The sequence below is a fragment of the Ovis aries genome, chromosome 4 (assembly GCF_016772045.2).
Source record: "Ovis aries strain OAR_USU_Benz2616 breed Rambouillet chromosome 4, ARS-UI_Ramb_v3.0, whole genome shotgun sequence".
In the NCBI taxonomy this organism is placed as follows: domain Eukaryota; kingdom Metazoa; phylum Chordata; class Mammalia; order Artiodactyla; family Bovidae; genus Ovis; species Ovis aries.
Genome location: NC_056057.1, coordinates 89,464,456 through 89,484,611, shown reverse-complemented (window position 1 = coordinate 89,484,611; position 20,156 = coordinate 89,464,456). Strand labels below are relative to the sequence as shown.

At 38.8% G+C, this 20,156-nt stretch overlaps 1 protein-coding gene across 2 annotated transcripts; it reads left to right on the top strand.

The window, feature by feature from the left end:
* Positions 1–1,714: 1,714 nt before the first annotated feature.
* Positions 1,715–20,087, top strand: NDUFA5 (NADH:ubiquinone oxidoreductase subunit A5). Of its 2 annotated transcripts, XM_027968769.3 has the most exons (5): positions 1,715–1,744; positions 2,050–2,094; positions 5,104–5,220; positions 12,134–12,199; positions 16,542–20,087. In XM_027968769.3, exons 1-5 carry the CDS (start codon positions 1,724–1,726, stop codon positions 16,641–16,643), a joined length of 351 nt encoding a protein of 116 aa, XP_027824570.1. In that variant the 5' UTR covers positions 1,715–1,723; the 3' UTR covers positions 16,644–20,087. The 2 variants fall into 2 exon arrangements, with proteins under 2 accessions (XP_027824570.1, XP_027824571.1); XM_027968770.3 differs by lacking the exon at positions 5,104–5,220.
* Positions 20,088–20,156: the final 69 nt, after the last annotated feature.

Sequence of the window (20,156 nt, the reverse complement as noted above, 5' to 3'; positions counted from 1 at the left end):
GATTATACTAATTCTCTCCCATCAGCAGTGTATGAGTATTCCTGTTGCTCCACATCCTAGTTAACAATTGGTCCTTAACTTTTGCCCATAAGACAGCAGTGAAATTATTACTTCGCATTTTCCTTTTCATGTCTATTGACTGTTCCTGTTTCCATTTCTGCCAATGGTTTATTTCTTTCTCTTGCCTATTTTTTCTATTGTATTCACTAAACCTGTATTAACTGGGTGTCCATTATGTACTAAGTACTATTTCAGGCCCTTGAGATATGGTAGGAAAAAAAATTCCAACCCATACATGGCTTATATTTTAGAAAATGATGATACATAAAAACAATATAAGATAACTAGACAGCATATTAGAGGGTGAAAAGGGCTACAAAGAAAACTGCAACAAAGAGGGTAAAGAGTGTCTTTGTGATGATTTGCAATTTTAAATCTCAAAGCCAGGACAGGACACACTGGGAAGGTAACAGTGCGCAAATATTTGAAAGAGGTGAGAGAATGAACCAGGCACCCATCTGGTGGAAGAGTTTCCCAAGAAAAGGGTTAGAAGAGCAGCTATCTGGGTAGGGAGAGGGGAATAGGAGGTTAGGTCTGAGGGGAGAAGGGCAGAGGGAGCAACAGTGCTGGACAATGGAGGCAGATGCAAGGAATTTGGTTTCTACACTTTGAGTGAAAAATCACAGAAGAGCAAAATACTTTCTAAAAGGATTAGTCTAGCTACTGGGTTGAGAATAATAACAGCAAAATAAAAACACAGTCACCTGTGTGTTGCTATGTTCCATGCATTGAGCCAGGCCCTTTATATATTTACAAACTCATTTGATATATAATCTCCCTCTGACGAGAGAGAGAGGCAAGAACTGAAGCAGGAAGACTTGTTGTGGTTATTAGTTCTTTTCTTGCTGTTTGAAGAAAATTCCTTATATATTCTAGGCACCACTTATCTTTTGGTGATTGTATGTGGTTGCAAATATCTTCTCCCATTCTGTGGGCTGTTTTATTATTGATGCTTAAGCTATATGCAGGAGAGGAAGGGGACGACAGAGGATGAGATGGCTGGATGGCATCACTGACTCAATGGACGTGAATCTGAGTGAACTCCGGGAGTTGGTGATGGACAGGAAGGCCTGGCGGACACGACTGAGTGACTGAACTGAACTGAACTGAAGCTATATTTAGTCTCAATTTTTTGTGCTCTTCTCTCATTGACTTTTTAAGCAAATTCCCCTTTTAACAACAGTAGCCCTACAATTTTTAGTCATTTCCTCTTACCTGCTACCACTGCACTTGGCACAAACCTCTTTTGGAACACTTAGCCCATTACTTATTAAAGCATGTTTTGGTCATTGTTCTGTGAATTCCGGGATGTGAGATCCTGTTGTACAAAATCTGTCCCAGAAACTAACACACAATGGGTGTTCAATAGATCTTTGTAAAGGTACAGGAACTGAGACGAGAGACATCTAAGAGAACTCTTTCCCTGATTGTGCTTGATTGAGAGACTGGTGCACTCCTTACTCAGGCATCAATTTTCCTCATAGGAGTGGGCGGTGCAGCGCCTTTTGCTCCCCGGCAGAGCCTCAGGGGGCGGGGCCAAGCTGTTTCCAAGGTGACGGAGCGGCGGCCTCGGCGGTGGATGGAGCGGCGGCCTCGGCGGTGGATTGAGCGGGTCTGAGAGAGGTTCCCAGAGGGCTGCGCGTCCCGGCTTCTCGGCGCCGTCATGGCGGGCTTGCTGAAGAAGGTGAGACGGGTGGAGGTCACTGCTGGAGTTTAGACTGGGGGAATGGAGTCAGTCCGCGGGTGGTGGCCTGAACTGGTGCGGGCTAGCGATACTTCTTGGAGACTCATTTTGCTGTGCCCCTATGGGTGACCAGTTTAGCGGCCTCGATTGAAGAGGCAGGAAAAAACTCCGAACCAGAGGTTCTGAGACACCGGTAGCTGGTTTTAGGCCAGTTTTAGCCAAGACAGTGATGGTTTTGCTTTTCTTAGCGTGGGAACCCTCAGAATTGTAGTTAACAGCATGACTCTTGTTTGGTTTTTGAATAGACCACTGGCCTGGTGGGATTGGCTGTTTGTGAAACTCCACATGAGGTATGTACCTCTTTCCTTCCTTCTTGAGTTTCCAAGGAAGCCTAGAGCCCTTCTTTATTGAGTGGTTAACGGAATACGGAGAAGGCAATGTCACCCCACTCCAGTACTCTTGCCTGGAAAATCCCATGGACGGAGGAGCCTGGCGGGCTGCAGTCCATGGGGTCGCTGAGAGTCAGGCACGACTGAGCGACTTCACTTTCCCTTTTCACTTTCATTCATTGGAGAAGGAAAGGCAACCCACTCCAGTATTCTTGCCTGGAGAATACCAGGGACGGGGGAGCCTGGTGGGCTGCCATCTATGGGGTCGCACAGAGTCGGACACGACTGAAGCGACTTAGCAGCAGTAGCAGCAGCAACGGAATACGATGTTTCCGGCTCCGGATTTCAAGTCGGCGTGAACTCTTAAGACAATAGCGGTATTTAGTGCTTCGTTGATTTGGTGCCACTTTTTATTGTTTTTGTTGCCATGATCTCTTTCTCAAATCACTTTTCTTGTTGACTTTTTCCGTGGCATTCTCGTGTTGTCACTTGTACTTTTGTGTGTGTTCTCCCGAGTCTAAATCGCCATTTTTCCACCTTTCTCCTCTGCCTCACTTAAATGCCCTAGATTCTATACACTTTCGATTACCTAAGATAGCACTCTAGGCGGAGAAGGCAATGGCACCCCAGTCCAGTACTGTTGCCTGGAAAATCCCATGGATGGAGGAGCCTGGTAGGCTGCAGTCCAAGGGGTCGCTAAGAGTTAGACACGACTGAGCGACTTCACTTTCACTTTCATGCATTGGAGAAGGAAATGGCAACCCACTCCAGTGTTCTTGCCTGGAGAATCCCAAGGACGGGGGAGCCTGGTGGGCTGCCGTCTATGGGGTCGCACAGAGTTGGACACGACTGAAGCAACTTAGCAGCAGCAGCAGCACTAGCACTCTAGGAATTGCACCCTTTTGTCATCAGTTTTCTCTTCTAGTGGGACTTTCCTGCTAATATTGTCATGCTTCCATAAAAAAAACCCAAAAAATAAACAAAAAACCTCCCTTGATCTTTTTCCTCCCTCCATAATCACGCCATCTCTCCTCTTTTTTTCCGTTTCCTGCTGTCATTACCAGTTTGGTCCCTTGTTCTTGTTTAGAGAATTGCAGCAACTTTGTTACTGGTCTTCTTTGTTGCTCCTTTATCATTTTATTTTAACTCACTAGTGCCAGATTAATTTTTCTGAGGCACACATCTAGTCAGAATTCCCAAAAATCTTTTAATTGCCCACAGAATAAAGCCCAAATGCTTTCTGTGACATGCAGAACCCACATACAACCTGATTCGCTTTTTCTCTAACCTTATCTCCTAAGCATTTCCTATGTGTACTAAACTCTAGCCTCATGCTGTCCAATGAAAATATAATGCGAGTCATAAATGTAAACTATGTTTGTATTAATAATTCCAAATTTTCTAGGAATTACTTTTTTAATAAAGGATTAATATATATATATTTTTAACCAATATATCAAAATATTGCCATTTCAATATGTGTGTGTGTGTTATTTGCTCAGTCATGTCCAACTCTGTGCTTCCCGGGACCTGTCAGGCTCCTCTGTCCATGGAATTCTCCAGGCCAGAATACTGGAGTGGGTAGCCACTTCCTTCTCCAAGGGATATTCCCCACCCAGGGATCGGACCTGGGTCTCCAGCTTCACAGGCAGATTCTTTACTGTCTAAGCCACCACGGAAGCCCATTTCAATATATAATCAATATAAAAAATTAATATTTTATAGTCTTCTTTTCATGCTAAATGTTCGAAATCTAGTGTGTAGTTAACAGCATGTTCAGAATCGTCACATTTCAAGTGCTCAGTGGCCAAATTTAGTTAGTGGCTGCTATCTGAGCGACTGAACTGAACTGAACTGATATTGGACAACACAGTTGTAGGGAAGTAGAGCTAGGTACTAATTACTTAAGGCTCCCTATATTTTCTGCCATTCAGTCTTTGTATGTATGCTGTGTGTAAGATTGCCTTTTCTGACATCTTCAAGTGTCTCAGTCCTGCCATCCCTCCAGTCTGTCTCAGATGCTGCCTTTCCTAGTAAACCTCTGATATCTACTGATGGACTCTCTTTCCCCAATAGAATAAAAATGCTATTATTTATTGAAACTTAATGTGTGCCAGGTACTGCTCTAAGTTATACAGTATCCTTTGAAATTGGTGATATTAATTCCCCCATTTTAGAACCTAAGTCTCTTACAAGACCTTGTATTGTCATGCCCTTAAATTAAAAAATGAGGCTAAACCGCCCCCCCCCCCGCCCCCCGCCACAACACAGTTCAGATTATATGTTATCTGACAAGCTCTACGTTAGTATAGTAAAATACTATTATGGAACATCATAGTCAAGTATAAACTCTAAATATGCAGAGTACTTTTTAATAAAAATGATTCTTAGAGGCCCTCAAGGTTGGTTTTGTTTATTCATATGTATGGTGAATATATATGAATGAAATTAGGTATTGCACCTATGATGTTACACAATTAAAGTAAAACAAATTTCAAATGCAAAGAAATAATAAGGAAAAATTTTTCATTGCTTGGTATGTTTATGATTTTACTTACTATTAATGTACTGTTGTGAATTCGGATCTTCTAAATTAACTTTCCTGTGGCTCAGTGATAAAGAATCCACCTGCCAATGCAGGAGACCAGGGTTTGATTCCTGGATGGGGAAGATCCCTGGAGGAGTAAATGACACCCACCCCAGTATTCTTACATGGGAAATCCCATGGACACAGCAGCCTGTGGGCTACAGTCCAAAGGGTCGCAAGGAGTTGGACACACCTGAGTGACTGAGTGGCAGCATCAAAAGGGTATAGACAAGCATAAAGGAGAAGAAATTGCAGCAAGGAATAATTAAATGCTTTCTTTAAAAACAGATGTGAATTTTTTTATTTTTTTTTTAGTGTCATCTGTGAAACTTTTAAATCTTTGGTGATATTTTAAACTGGAAATATGTATGTTGTCTTTTCAGAGGCTAAAAATATTGTATACAAAAATTCTTGATGTTCTTGGACACATCCCTAAAAATGCAGCTTATAGAAAGTATACAGAACAGATTACAAATGAGAAGCTGAGTATTGTTAAAGCGGTAAGTAGCTAACTTGGTTTCTCTTTCTAGGATTTTTGGTATGCAGTGCAACATTTAACAGAGCAAATTAACTTGATTAGTTTTTGCATATTCTGCACACTTTCCTCTCTCATTTCTATTCTTCCTTTCGTGTGTTTCTTCCATTGTTTCTCCCTTTCATTCATCAGACTCCTGTCTATCTGAATACTTTTTATATCACAAGCACTACTAAACACAGGATTGAAAGAATACGATCAAGTCCCTTCCTTACATTAACATTATAACTTTCTTTTACCTCTGTTACCTGTCGAGTCCTTTATTGATCTTTACCTCTTATCTATCGATACGTCAATCTTTATTTCATGGTTTTAGTTTTAGAGTAGAGAAGAATGAAAGCAAAACGGAAAAAAAAATATGTATGTTGTGTTTAACACCTGTCAAGACTAGCTATTTTAAAAAGGGCTTTGTTACCAAAAAAAAAAAAAGGACCAAGTTAGTTTCTTAACTGCTAGAAATTATATTGAGCATTGTTATGGACTGAGTGTGTCCTCCCAGATTTGTATTTTGAAACCCCAACCACCAGTGCAGAGTAATTAAGATTAACGAGAGCATAAGAGTGGTACCCGATCCAATAGGATTAGTGTCCTTATAAGAAGAGACACCAGAGAGTTGGCATTCTTTGCCATGTAAGAACACAGCAAGAAGGTCAATGTGTATAAGCCAGGAAGAGAGCTCCCACCAGAAACTGACTCTGTTGTACCTTGGCCTTGGACTCCAGTCTCCACAACTGTGAGAAAATAAATCTTGTTTGAGCCATCCAGTCTGTGTGTGGTATTTTGTTATGGCAGCCCAGGTAGACTAATAGAAACATTTTGTAGCTTCTAAATCATAGACCCTAGACAGGCACACAATAGACTGCTGCCAGTTCTTTTATACCAAACTATGCACTCTTGGTAAATTTCCACACTAGCAGTTATTTCACGGACTTTTGTTATTATCCCAAGTAGTGTCCATAAACCCCCAAAGTAATTTACATGCATATAGTAAGTGGCCCTAATAAAGTTTTCTTATTATTAGATCACCAACCTCTGTAGTCCAGAGGAAATTCTTGTATTTTCTGCAGGTATATGGCAAAACAGTGGAATTTGATTTGGAATTTCTGTTCTTATCTTGGCAGGTATGAAAGTAATTTGCAGATTTTATATATCTAAGGGAGATATTAACATTTCTTTTCAATTCTTTTTAAGGAAAATGGGCTGATGTATTTTCTCCCATCTCTAAATAAGAAATTTCACTTTTTTTATTTCATGAGGTGAACCTCTTCATCTGTGTATTCTCTTTCTTTGCCTTTCCTTCTCGATAACCTTCAGTTCAGTTGCTCAGTCGTGTCTGACTCTTTGCGACCCTATGACCTGCGTCAGGCCTCCCTGTCAATCACCAACTTCCGGAATTTACTCAAACTCATGTTCATTGAGTTGCTGATGCCATCCAACCATCTCATCCTCTGTCTCCCCCTCTCTTCCCGCCTTCAGTCTTTCCCATCATCAGGGTCTTTTTCAATGAGTCAGTTCTTTGCATCAGGTGGCAAAGTATTGGAGTTTCAGCTTCAGCATCAGTCCTTCCAATGAGTATTCAGGACTGATTTCCTTCAGAATGGACTGGTTGGATTATCTTGCAGTCCAAGTGATTCTCAAGAGTCTTCTCCAACACCACAGTTCAAAAGCATAAATTCTTGGCCCTCAGCTTTCTTTATGGTCCAACTCTCACATCTGTACATGACTACTGGAAAAACCATAGCTTTGACTAGATGGACCTTTGCTGGCAAAGTAATATCTCTGCTTTTTAATATGCTGTCTAGGTTAGTCATAGCTTTTCTTCCAAGGAGCAAGCATCTTTTAATTTCATGGCTGCAGTCATCATCTGCAGTGATTTTGGAGCCAATAAAAATAAAGTCAGTCACTTTTTCCATTGTTTCCCCATCTGTTTGCCATGAAGTGATGGGACCAGATGCCATGATCTTAGTTTTCTGAATGTTGATTTTTAAGCCAACTTTTTCACTCTCCTCTTTCACTTTCATTGAGAAGCTCTTTAGTTCTTTGCTTTCTGCTATAAGGGTGGTGTCATATCTGAGGTTATTGTTATTTCTCCCAGCAGTCTTGATTCCAACTTGTGCTTCCTCCAGCCCAGCATTTCTCATGATGTACTCTGCATATAAGTTAAGTAAACAGGGTGACAGTATACAGCCTTGACGTACTCCTTTTTCTGTTTGGAACTAGTCTATTGTTCCATGTCCAGTTCTAACTATTGCTTCTTGACCGGCATATAGATTTTTCAGGAGGCAGGTAAGGTGGCCTGGTATTCCCTTCTCTTTCAGAATTTTCCACAGTTTATTGTGATCCGCACAGTCAAAGGCTTTGGCATAGCCAATAAAGCAGAAGTAGATGTTTTTCTGCAACTCTCTTGCTTTTTCCATGATCCAGCGGATGTTGGCAATTTGATCTCTGGTTCCTCTGCCTTTTCTAAATCCAGCTTGAACATCTGGGAAGTTCACGGTTCACATACTGTTGAAGCCTGGCTTGGATAATTTTAAGCATTGCTTTGGTAGCATATGAGATGATGTAATTGTGCGGTAGTTTGAGCATTCTTTGGCATTGCCTTTCTCTGGGATTGGAATGGAAACTGACCTTTTCCAGTCCTGTGGCCACTGCTGTTTTCCAAATTTGCTGGCAATTGAGTGCAGCACTTTCACAGCATCATCTTTCAGGATTTGAATAGCTCAGCTGGAATTTCATCATGTCCACTAGCTTTGTTCGTAGTGATACTTGCTAAGGCCCACTTGACTTGGTATTCCAGGATGTCTGGTTCTAGGTGAGTGATCACACCATCGTGATTATCTGGGTCATGAAGATCTTTTTTGTATAGTTCTTCTGTATATTCTTGCCACCTCTTAATACCTTCTGCTTCTATTAGGTCCATACCATTTCTGTCCTTTATTGAGCCCATCTTTGCATGAAATATTCCCTTGGTATCTCTAATTTTCTTAAAGAGATCTCTAGTCTTTCCCATTCTATTGTTTTCCTCTATTTCTTTGCATTGATTGCTGAGGAAGGCTTTCTTATCTCTCCTTGCTATTCTCTCGAACTCTACATTCAAATGAGTGTATCTTTCTTTTTCTCCTTTGCCTTTCACTTCTCTTCTTTTCTCAGCTATTTGTAAGGCCTCCTCAAACAACCATTTTGCCTTTTTGCATTTCTTTTTCTTGGGGATGGTTTTGATCACTGCTTCCTGTACAGTGTCAGAAACCTCCATCCATAGTTCTTCAGGCACTCTGTCTATCAGATCTGATCCCTTGAATCTATTTGTCATTTCCACTGTATAATCATAAGGGGTTTGATTTAGGTTATACCTGAATGGTCTAGTGGTTTTCCTGACTTTCTTCAATTTCAGTCTGAATTTGGCAATAAGGAGTTCATGATCTGAGCCACAGTCAGCTCACAGTCTTGTTTTTGCTGACTGTATAGAGTTTCTCCATCTTTGGCCGCAAAGAATATAATCGATCTGATTTCGGTATTGACCGTCTGGTGATGTCCATGTGTAGAGTCTTCTCTTTTGTTCTTCTCTGTAATGTTTTTCCCCTTTAATTATTTCTTTGTTTTTCTTTTAGTCTCCCATTTTATCATTATCTTTCAATTAACCTCAAAATGTAGCTTTTTCTTACCTTAGAGAAAACCTGTCCTTATGTTTTCTTTACTTTTGCCAATGTTAGGCAAAGAATAGTTCAGTGTTACTGCTTTCACTTAGTTCTAAAATTCTTTTCTCTGACCTGTTGTCTTATTTCAGTTGTCTTACAACTAAATTGACTGTGTATAGTTCCATCATTTTTTATTTTGGTTTACTCTGGTTTCCTGTTTGGTGTTTTCTCAAAGGCTGAGTTTAAGAATTTATGCTTGGCTGGTTTAACCATCCAGCTACGTTTATCTGCATGATGTTGCTGTACAGCCAGGTTTGGGAACCAGTGGCATAGAGGATAAAGCCCTTATCATCATTTGGAAGCCCCCTAAGATCTGGCTCTCAGTTATCTTCTCAATCTTACTTTGTCATTTCCTGTTTTGTATACTATCCTTCACTAACACAAGACTGTTGACCGTTACATGAATTCCATGCGATTATATCTTTGTATTTTCTGTTCCTCTTTCCTGTAATACCCTTACTTTCTCTGCCAGGCAGTTCTCACTCAGCTCTCCAGATCTGTCGCTTCCTCTGGGAAGCCTTTATAACGTCTCTAGTAGTCTATAAGGTACTTGTAGATTGCATTTTTCTTTTTATCTCAAAAATCTAGTTTAGTGCCTGACATTTAATAAGTTCCTTAGAAATGTTTGTTTATCCAAAGTGCCTATTACAAATAGTTTTTAAGAACATCAAGCACTGTGTATTAATAATATCTGTATTGCTGAATCCTGTTTGATAAAATCAGCACGGATTTTATACTCTCCCAATAGAGCCATAGAATCTTCACTGACTGTTGTAATGTTGATAAAGTTTGTATTTACTAAATTTAAAATGGAAATAACAATAAATTTTTTTCCCCCAGATTATACTAGGGAGATAGTAATAGCATAGTGGTGAAAAGCATTGGTTTGTGGTCTTTGCAAAATTTTAATCTCAGGTCTAATACTTACTTGGTGAGTTGGCATATGGCCCATTTTCTGTCTCAATTTCATCTATAACGTGTGTAATAATACCTTCATTCATCACTTGTTAGCACTGAATGGGTGATACATGTACAGTTGCTTAACACAGTTGCAAGCATATAGGGAGCATTCAGTCCATGGTACCTTATTAAGCTTGATGGCATTACACTGTTAGTAAATAAAAATCACATTATTGACTCAAGTAAGACAAATTTTGAATTGTTTTTCCAACACAGGTTTTTCCTGAGTTGAAAATGATGTTGAATATTCCTTGCCTTCTTTATATTCTTCCCTTTAGATCTTTACAATAATGACCAGCTTCCCTGTTTAGGCTTCGTAGCTCAGTCATTTTGAGTTAAACAGTCTATCATATCTATTCATCTGCTTTCTTTTTCCTTTTCTATTTTGTATGTATTCAGGAGACGCTTACTGCATGTCTGTCATATACCACATATGGTTCTGGGCAGGGAAGCTAGTGCCTACATGGCAATGAACAAAACATAAAAATTCCTGCCTTGGAGATTATACACTAATGATGGGAGGCAAATAAATAAATAAACAGTGAACAAAGAACTGCATTGCATAGTATGTTAGAATATAGTATAAAGCGAAGGAAATTAAAGAAGAATGATGTATAGGAGGTACTAGGGTGATGAGGGATGTTACAGTATGTATTAGTTTCCTATGACTGCTATAACAAATTACAACAACCTTGGTGAGTTAAAACAACAGAAATGTATTGTCTGGAAACTAGAAGTCTAAAATGAGTAATATCGGGGCCCAAGTCAAGGTGTCAGCAGGCCTGCACTCCCTTTGGAGGTTCTAGGATAGAATTCATTCCTTGCCTCTTTAAGGAATGGTGGACTTTTGGTTCCTTGGCTTATGACGAAGTCTTTCCAGTCTTTGCCTTTGTGGCCACATTACTTTCTTCTCTGCCTCTATCTTACAAGGACACATATGATTGTATTCATATTTAGGGCCCACTCAGATAATCTAGGATAATCTCCCTATTCCAAGATCTGTACTCACATCTGCAAAGTATTTGCCATATAAGGTAACATTCACAGATTCCAGGGACTAGTTCATGTGCATTTTGTGTGGCATTGTTCCAGCCTACCACTGTATACATTATCAGAGTACTCCCCATTAAGAAGATGTATGAGTGAAGACCTTGATGAAAGTGGAGGAACATGGCATACAGATACCTTGGGTCAGCCAGCAGATGCCCTAATACAGATGTCAGTCCTATAGAAAATAACTTTTTTTCCCCTCCCTCTTTTCATTCTATTTATTAAGGCAAGAAAATAGCGTGTTTACATTTGCACATGTATATATAGGACATGGTTTCTGACTCTCAAAAGTGTAGTCTACTAGAAAATAAATATATGTTATTGGATGTTCTAGTTACTATATTAACATCTCTCTTTACAAAACCTTTTATTGAATAATATACAGAAATAAATGTGCAGAAGTCATAAGTATAGAACTTGATGTATTTTCACAAAGCAATTCATGTATCAACACCAAATCAAAAAAGAGAACAATTCCAGAATGCCCAAACCCCCTCTTTCCCCTCAAGGTTATTACCCTCCTAAAGATAGCTACTTCTTACCTCTGATACCACAGATTCATTTTGCCTGGTTTGAACATTTTATTAGTGGAGTCATCAATATGTATTTGGTTTCTTTTGCTTAATATTATGTTTGAGAGAATTATCTGTGTTGTGTAGTTTTAGTTTGTTCTTCCTCATTGCTCTATGGTATTATATTCAAATATTATAATTCTGTTATTTATGGTCATTTGGATTGTTTTTAGTTTGGAGCTGTAATTTGTGCTACTTTGAACATTCTTGAACCTGTCATTTGGTTAACGTACTATGCATTTCTGTTTGATATCTATCTAGGAGTAGAGTTCTGGGTCATAGGGTAGCATTTATTTGTAGCTAGTGTTTAAAGGATAGGAAATACTCAGAGAATAAAGCATTATTTAAAATCTGTATTTCAGAAAAACTGAATTAAACATCATATTCTTACCCTTGATAAGCATATCATTGAATGTTTAACCTTTTTAATATTAAGACAGAAAAGCAATAAAATAGTAGAGAGACAAAATGGCTCTTCACCAGATATTTGGTGAAAAGTAGCAACAGTACAGTGAAAGAAAAGTTAATTATGTCTGTCACATTAATTGCTTATGTGCTGCTTTGTTTAAATATGTTTTTCTCTTTTCTCCTTAAATTATAGGAACCAGATGTTAAAAAACTAGAAGAGCAACTGCAGGGTGGCCAAATAGAAGAGGTGATTCTTCAGGTAAAGAAAAAATTGAGCGTTCAGATATTTGGCTTCAAGTGTGCAAAGGCACAATATATAGAGGTATAAAACTGACTTTCCAGAAAGAAAGGAAACCTAAAACTTTTAATTTATATCATCTCATCAAGTATAAGACTAGTCACACAAGAACATACATACTTCTGACACGCTTGTCAGTTAAATATTTATTATCATTTTGACTATTGAAGGTTAAATTTTTATAGCACATTGTCTTTCTTTTGTATTTCATATTTTGTAAATTATATCTTTAATGTTTTTGTTGTGTTTCTCTTTATGTTTTCTTTTTGAGTTTTTTTTTTGACTGTGTTGCATGGCATGAAGGTATCTTAATTCCCCAACCAGGGATCACACCTGCACCCCATGCAGTGTCTGTCTTTGCCTTTTGACTTCAGTTAAATATTTTCGCCCATATGTAGAGATTTTTAAATTTTTTATTTGGTAAAATCACCTTCCCCTTTCTCACCTCCCCTACAATCTGCCCTCCTTCCCAATATTATAGGTTTAGAATGTCTTCCCCTTATAAGAATCTAATAAACATTCAACTATGTTTCATTAAATTTTTTTTATATTTAAAAAAAACTAGAGCCATTTCTTATTTTTTCTTCCTTTGTATCAAAGTGTATTACCAATGATATACAATCATATATAATTGTACAGTGATATACGTGATATACAGTGATATACCAATGATACACAAATTCAAAAGAATTGTTGGAGGTGTCTCCTAAAAGAGGAATGGAGCATTCACATAGTTTTCTATGAATGTAGACTGTTTCAGTCACTCAAAGGCCTGTTGTCCTGGCCTTTCTATTCCTTTGCTGGGTGGGATATGGTACTCTAGATATAGTATTGTGGGAACTTGCTGCACGCTTATTATTTTCCTCCTATTCCTCTTTTATACCTGATTTCACTTGGATCTTGACTTTAGTTGATACATAAATTTATCATGCAATTAAAGTCTTAGGGTACACTAAATATTTTTAAGTTAGCTGTGTAATTCTCACATCTTCATGGGCATTATTAGGGTCAAATTAATTTTAATAATGTTTTATTTAAGAGATCTAAAATATCATTGAAACATATCAGCAATCTAGAAAGTAAGACACTGAAAAACGTTTTTTGAATACTAAGTGTTTAAAATCTGGGGTGTATTTTATACTCTCAGCCCATCTGAATTTGAACTAGCTTTATTTTTAGTGCTCTCTCAATAGTCATAGGTAGGAAGTGGCTACGTTACTGGACAGCCCATTTCTAGAGGGACAGTATGAGAGAAATAAGGAAAGGATGGTGTGTTGAAGGCTGGAGAAGAGGGAGGGAGTAGAGCTCCATGTAGCTGAGTTGAGCTCTGTGAGATAGGGCTGACCTCAGTGATGTTCAAGGATATGGACTTTCCCCAGCCTGGGCTTCCCAGGTGGCTCAGTGGCAAAGAAACCACTTGCCAATGTAGGAAACAGAGATTCGATCCCTGGCTTGGAAAGGTCCCCTGAAGAAGGAAATGGCAACCCACTCCATATTCTTGCTTGGAAAATCCCATGGACAGAGGAGCATGGTTGGCCACAGCTCATGGGGTTGCAAAAGAATTGGAGACAACTTCTCTGCCAAACAACAACAACCCTTTGCAGCCTGCTGTCACTTGGGGAAATAGAGAAAGATGAGTGTTTGAGAGAAACAGGCCACAGGGCAGTCAGAAAAAGAGTACTCCTTAGGGATATCTTTAATCAATATTTTCCCAGTTTCAGCAATAAATACCTCTGACCCCAGATAACTCTGGAGTTCTATGAAGACCTATAAGACTTTCTAGAACTAATAGCCAAAAAAAGATGTCCTTTTCATCATAGGGGACTGGAATGCAGAAGGAGGAACTCAAGAGGTACCTGGGGTAATGGACACATTTGGCCTTGGAGTACAAAATGAAGCAGGGCAAAGGCTAACAGACTTTTGCCAAGAGAACGCACTGGTCATAGCAAACACCCTTTTCCAACAACACAAGAGAAAACTACACATGAACATCACCAGATGGTTAATACCCAAATCAGATTGATTATGTTCTTTGTGGCCAAAGATGGAGAAACTCTATACAGTAAGCAAAAACAAGACTGTGAGCTGACTATAGCTCAGATCATAAACTCCTTATTGCTAAATTCAGACTGAAATTGAAGAAAGTCAGGAAAACCGCTAGACCATTCAGGTATGACCTAAATCAAACCCCTTATGATTATATAGTGGAAATAACAAATAGATTCAAGGGATCAGATCTGATAGACAGAGTGCCTGAAGAACTATGGATGGAGGTTTCTGACATTGTACAGGAAGCAGTGATCAAAATCATCCCCAAGGAAAAGAAATGCAAAAAGGCAAAATGGTTGTTTGAGGAGGCCTTACAGATAGCTGAGAAAAGAAGAGAAGTGAAAGGCAAAGGAAAAAAAGAAAGATATACCCATTTGAATGTAGAGTTCAAGAGAATAGCAAGGAGAGATAAGAAAGCCTTCCTCAGCAATCAATGCAAAGAAATAGAGGAAAACAATAGAATGGGAAAGACTAGAGATCTCTTCAAGAAAATTAGAGATACTAAGGAAACATCTTGAGAAACCTATATGCAGATCAGGAAGCAACAGTTAGAACCAGACATGGAACAACAGACTGGTTCCAAATAGGAAAAGGAGTACGTCAAGGCTGTATATTGTCACCCTGCTTATTTAACTTATATGCAGAGTACATCATGTGTAATGTCGGGCTGGATGAAGTGCAAGTTGGAATCAAGATTGCCAGGAGAAATATCAGTAACCTCAGATATGCAGATAACACCACTTTTATGGCAGAAAGTGAAGAGGAACTAAAGAGCCTCTTGAAAGTGAAAGAGGGGAGTGAAAAAGCTTGCTTAAAACTCAACATTCAAAAAAAAAAGATAATTGCATCCAGTCCCATTACTTCATGGAAAATAGAGGGGAAACAATGGAAACAGTGAGAGAATTTATTTTTTAGCTGGGGGAGGCGCTCCAGAATCACACAGATGGTGACTGCAGTCATGAAATTAAAAGACGCTTGCTCCTTGGAAGAAAAGCTATGACAAACCTAGACTGTATATTAAAAAGCAGGGACGTTACCTTGCCGAGAAAGGTCTGTCTAGTCAAAGCTATGATTTTTCCACCAGTCTTGTATGGATATGAGAGTTGGACTATAAAGAAAGCCGAGTGCTGAAGAATTGATGCATTTGAACTTTGGTATTGGGGAAGACTCCTTGGACTCCAAGGAGATTCAACTATCCATCCTAAAGGAAATCAACCCCTGAATATTCATTGGAAGGACTGATGCTGAAGCTGAAACTCCAGTACTTTGGCCACCTGATGCAAAGAGCTGACTCATTTGAAAAGACCCTGATGCTGGGAAAGATTGAAAGCAGGAGGAGAAAGGGATGACAGAGAATGAGATGGTTGGATGGCATCACCGACTTGATGGACATGAGTTTGAGTAAACCTTGGGAGTTGGTGATGGACAGGGAGGGCTCGCGTGCTGCACCCCATGGGGTCGCAAAGATTCAGACACGACTGAGTGACTGAGCTGAACTGATTCTTTAACTCATTGTTTGTATACATTTTGGACTGTTACCACTAAATGTATTTGCCTGTTCTGCATCACTGGCATAGAAACTAAGCACTCGTTCTGTGTTTGAATTCCTTCTCTGATGTTCTGACAGATGTTCAGCAGTGTTCTTCTAGTGGCCAGAGGTGTCATAGGTTTTTTGCTATAGAAAATGCGAAGCAAAAAGATAGCTAAAATATATTTGTTAAATATGTTATAAATTGTGTTTAAAAGGACAATAAATGTAGCATAATCTGATTAAGGAAACTGATTCAATTGATCAATAAAAATATACCTGTTGTGTTCTATTATTATATTCTGTAGCGCTCTGCTTTACAAATTGTTGGTCTAAAGTTATTATGGATCATGAAATCAATTAGGTAGACTGTGACTAGTTTGTTTGTTTTTTTTTTAACATTCATCAGAAAATTGAGTATGACAGCTAGTAAAGGTAATGATATTTTTAGTTTTGTTTTAGTTATATGTGTATGTCATGAATCCTTTACTCACCAACTAAATTTTGAACACTCTAATAGCAAATTTTAGTCAAATAGAAAAAGCCATCCTTTCTCACTCATGATGATGAAGGTAATTTATTTAAGTATGTTCCACATTTGATGATGAAACAGCTTATCAGGTATTAACATGTATGAAGTAGTTCTAATAGTTATATTTTAGTTATTAGCTATGATTAATACCTACTAAACAATCAAATGATCTTTTAAAAATCTTTTATTAACAGGCTGAAAACGAACTAAGTCTGGCAAGAAAAATGATCCAGTGGAAACCATGGGAGCCTTTAGTGGAAGAGCCTCCAGCCAGCCAATGGAAATGGCCAATATAAACAGCATTAACTAACTTATCTGTTGATAGGAGACTGATGTCATTAAATATTCTGTTATATGTTAAAAAATGTTTCCATATTATCTTACCATCAAGAAAACTGATACAGAACAAAAGCGACTTGTTAAAGTTGATGATGATGGTAATTTGTGAATTCAGTTTTTGATTTGTAGAGCATTCATTCAAATTATTTCAAAGGTAATTAACAAAAAAAGGTTGTGGGAAGATTGAAACATAATTGGAAAAATTCCTATAGATATTCAGTGTAGGGGCCATATTTGAAAGGTGAAGTATTTTAAGTAGTATCTTTTTTATTCTGGAAAAACAGAAAAGATAATTATTATTATTTAAACAAATTAATAGGTCACCATTTAAAGTGAAGTAGTAAGGAAAAAACCATCAAATTAGAATTGATCATATACTTGGAAAAATTGATTTGGTATTTGAAAGGAAGATTATAGTAGTAGTTGGAAAATCTTTTCCTTTTGTCTCATTTAAGGAAATTAGTTTTCTGGCCCTTAGTCCTTAGTTTTTTTGATAACCAAAGTATATCAGGATAGAGAGAGAATTTCTGTAAAAGAAGAGACACTAAGAGTTCCTAAAGTTTATCTGACATACAGATAGGCTTATATTCAGAACATCTTAGTTGTATGCTTATAACTTCAAAGTGGAATTGTTAAGTAGTTTTCACTAATTTTAAGTGAAAACTAAGTTTTCACTAAGTATAAGTGCAGTTGGATATCAAACAAGATAACTGCTGTTCAAAGAAAGAAGCAGTTTGGTAAGTTTAAGGTTAAACAAAAATAAAATTACTTTTCATTTGTCCTCACCTTTTGTTTTTGCTAATAGCTGCCTCTCATGTCTAAATACTTAAATTTGGTAGATCTTACTTCAAAGGTAGTATTTTTATTTTTTTCACCATTGAAGGCAACTAACATTATTCTGTGATGCTGGTGGGGCCAGGAGTGAGCAACCTGTTGGCCTCCATGTCTGAGCTGGCTTCCCTGAGGGCTCCCTGGTCCATATTTGCAAAGTGGGGCACAAGTGGGTCAACAAGAAGTTGACCGTCTTCTCTGTGGTCAACCCAGCTGTGGACCTGCCTCTCACTTGCTCCAGGCGGCTCCCTCAGGTCCACCTTGGTCTTGTCACCAGATTCTTCCCGTAGCAGATCTGGGGACCTGTACTATAAGGGGAAGACTTATTAGGTTGCCTTCAGATGTTAAGTTCCTTTACCTGCTGCTTCAGCAGGCTTTTCAAATGAGCCTTCCCACAGGACCAGCTCTTCTAATGCCTTCTGACAAGCAAGATGGTATTCTGGAGAGTCTGTCCTGTTTCATAAGGTTCTCTTCCATAAATTGAAGATCATTTTCATTATTCTCAAGAAGCCAAAATCTGTAGGTCTTGTGGGACTTAATGTTTAACTGCAGAAAGAGGACTTTAGATCCTGAACCCTTGCCAATTCTCCAGTTATCTATTAATATTATCAGATCTCAATCACTGGAAGGTAGTTGCTAATCTTTTTTTTTTTTTTTTTTTTTCCCTTCTTCTAAGGGAGAAAATCAACACTGCTCCATAGAAGAAAATTCCCACATGTAGGCTAATTAGGCTGATATTAATCAGCCTTTTCATTTTCTTCCAGCTTCTATGGTTATATCAACAAATAGAAGTTAAAGAAACCACCAGTGCAAGTGTGTTCTGGGGTCTAGGATAGAACAGCAAATCATTGAACATACCATGAGTATTTTGCATTTGAGGGCGGAATTTCCTTTGAAGCTCAGTACTTAGTGGGATTACAGCCTAAAATACAATTACAGTAATTTTATGAGACAAAAGTAAATTGAGAAGGTAAGAGTTGGTTTAAAGGAGGATGAAGAGTTTTTATTTTAAGTAGAAGTCACAAATTGTAGAGGAGTAAAACATGCTACCCCACTAAGTCTCTGGTATGCTGATTATTTTTGAGCTGAAAACAAGGCATAAAGACTCAAGAAGAAATTTTGAAGGAGGCTATCCCCATACATAACTATAATACGAACTAGGTGTGCAGACAGGGAGGAACCTAGCAAAGTCTGTTAAAATTCCGGTATCATACTCTGCATGGCCTAACAAACATTTACCAAACATTTATTTTTCTATATACTTGTGCAGTGCTGTCTTCCCCATGAAGTCCCAACCCACACCTGCAGTATCCTCTTTTGTCTTTCAGTTCAGTTGCTCAGTCGTGTCCAATGCTTTGCAACCCCATGAATCGCAGCACACCAGGCCTCCCTGTCTATTACCAACTACTGGAGTTCACTCAAACTCAGTTCCATCGAGTCGGTGATGCCATCCAGCCATCACATCCTCTGTCGTCCCCTTCTCCTCCTGCCCCCAATCCCTCCCAGCATCAGAGTCTTTTCCAGTGAGTCAACTCTTTGCATGAGGTGGCCAAAGTAATGGAGTTTCAGCTTTAGTATCATTCCTTCCAAAGAACACCCAGGGCTGATCTTTAGAATGGACTGGTTGGATCTCCTTGCAGTCCAAGGGACTCTCAAGAGTCTTCTCCAACACCACAGTTCAAAAGCATCAATTCTTCGGTGCTCAGCTTTCTTCACAGTCCAACTCACATCCATACATGACCACTGGAAAACCATAGCCTTGACTAGACAGACCTTTGTTGGCAAAGTAATGTCTCTGCTTTTGAATATGCTATCTAGGTTGGTCATAACTTTCCTTCCAAGGAGTAACTGGTGAAGATGGTATGCAATGTGAGGTTTTTAGCCATTTTGGTTGAGTTACTTGGGTGTTTCTGGGTCACTCCCATGAATACATATTAAAATGTGTCTGATTTTTCTCTTGTGTCTTCAGTCAGTTCAGTAGCTCAGTTATGTCTGACTCTCTGCAAGCCCATGGACTGCAGCAGGCCAGGCTTCCCTGTCCATCACCAACTCCCAGAGCCTGCTCAGACTCACCGTCAAGTTAGAGATGCCATCCAACCATCTCATCCTCTGTTGTCCCTTTCTCCTCCTGCCTTCAATCTTTCCCAGCATCAGGGTCTTTTCCAGTGAGTCAGTTCTTTGCATCAGGTGGCCAAAGTATTGGAGCTTCATTTTCAGCATCAGTCCTTCCAATGAATATTCAGGACTGATTTCCTTTGGGATTGACTGGTTTGATCTTGCTGTCTAAGGGATTCTCAAGAGTATTCTCCAACACCACACTTCAAAACATCAATTCTTTGGCACTCAGCTTTCTTTATAGTCCAACTCTCACATCCATACATGACTACTGGAAAAACCATAGCTTTGACTAGATGGACCTTTGTTGGCAAAGTAATGTCTCTGCTTTTTAATATGCTGTCTGGGTTTGTCATAGCTTTGCTTTCAAGGAGCAAGCATCTTTTAATTTCATGGCTGCAGTTACTATCTGCAGTTATTTTGGAGCTCAAGAAAATAAAGTCTGACACTGCTTCCATTGCTTCCCCATCTATTTGCCGTGAAGTGATAAGACTGGATTCCATGATTTTTGTTTTTTGAATGTT

Excerpts from the sequence above, each read along its gene's own strand:
- NDUFA5 (XM_027968769.3), top strand. The coding sequence starts at position 1,724 with ATGGCGGGCTTGCTGAAGAAG. Across the intron at positions 1,745-2,049 it reads TGGCGGGCTTGCTGAAGAAG|ACCACTGGCCTGGTGGGATT; the intron begins GTGAGACGGGTG and ends GTTTTTGAATAG. Across the intron at positions 2,095-5,103 it reads TTTGTGAAACTCCACATGAG|AGGCTAAAAATATTGTATAC; the intron begins GTATGTACCTCT and ends TTGTCTTTTCAG.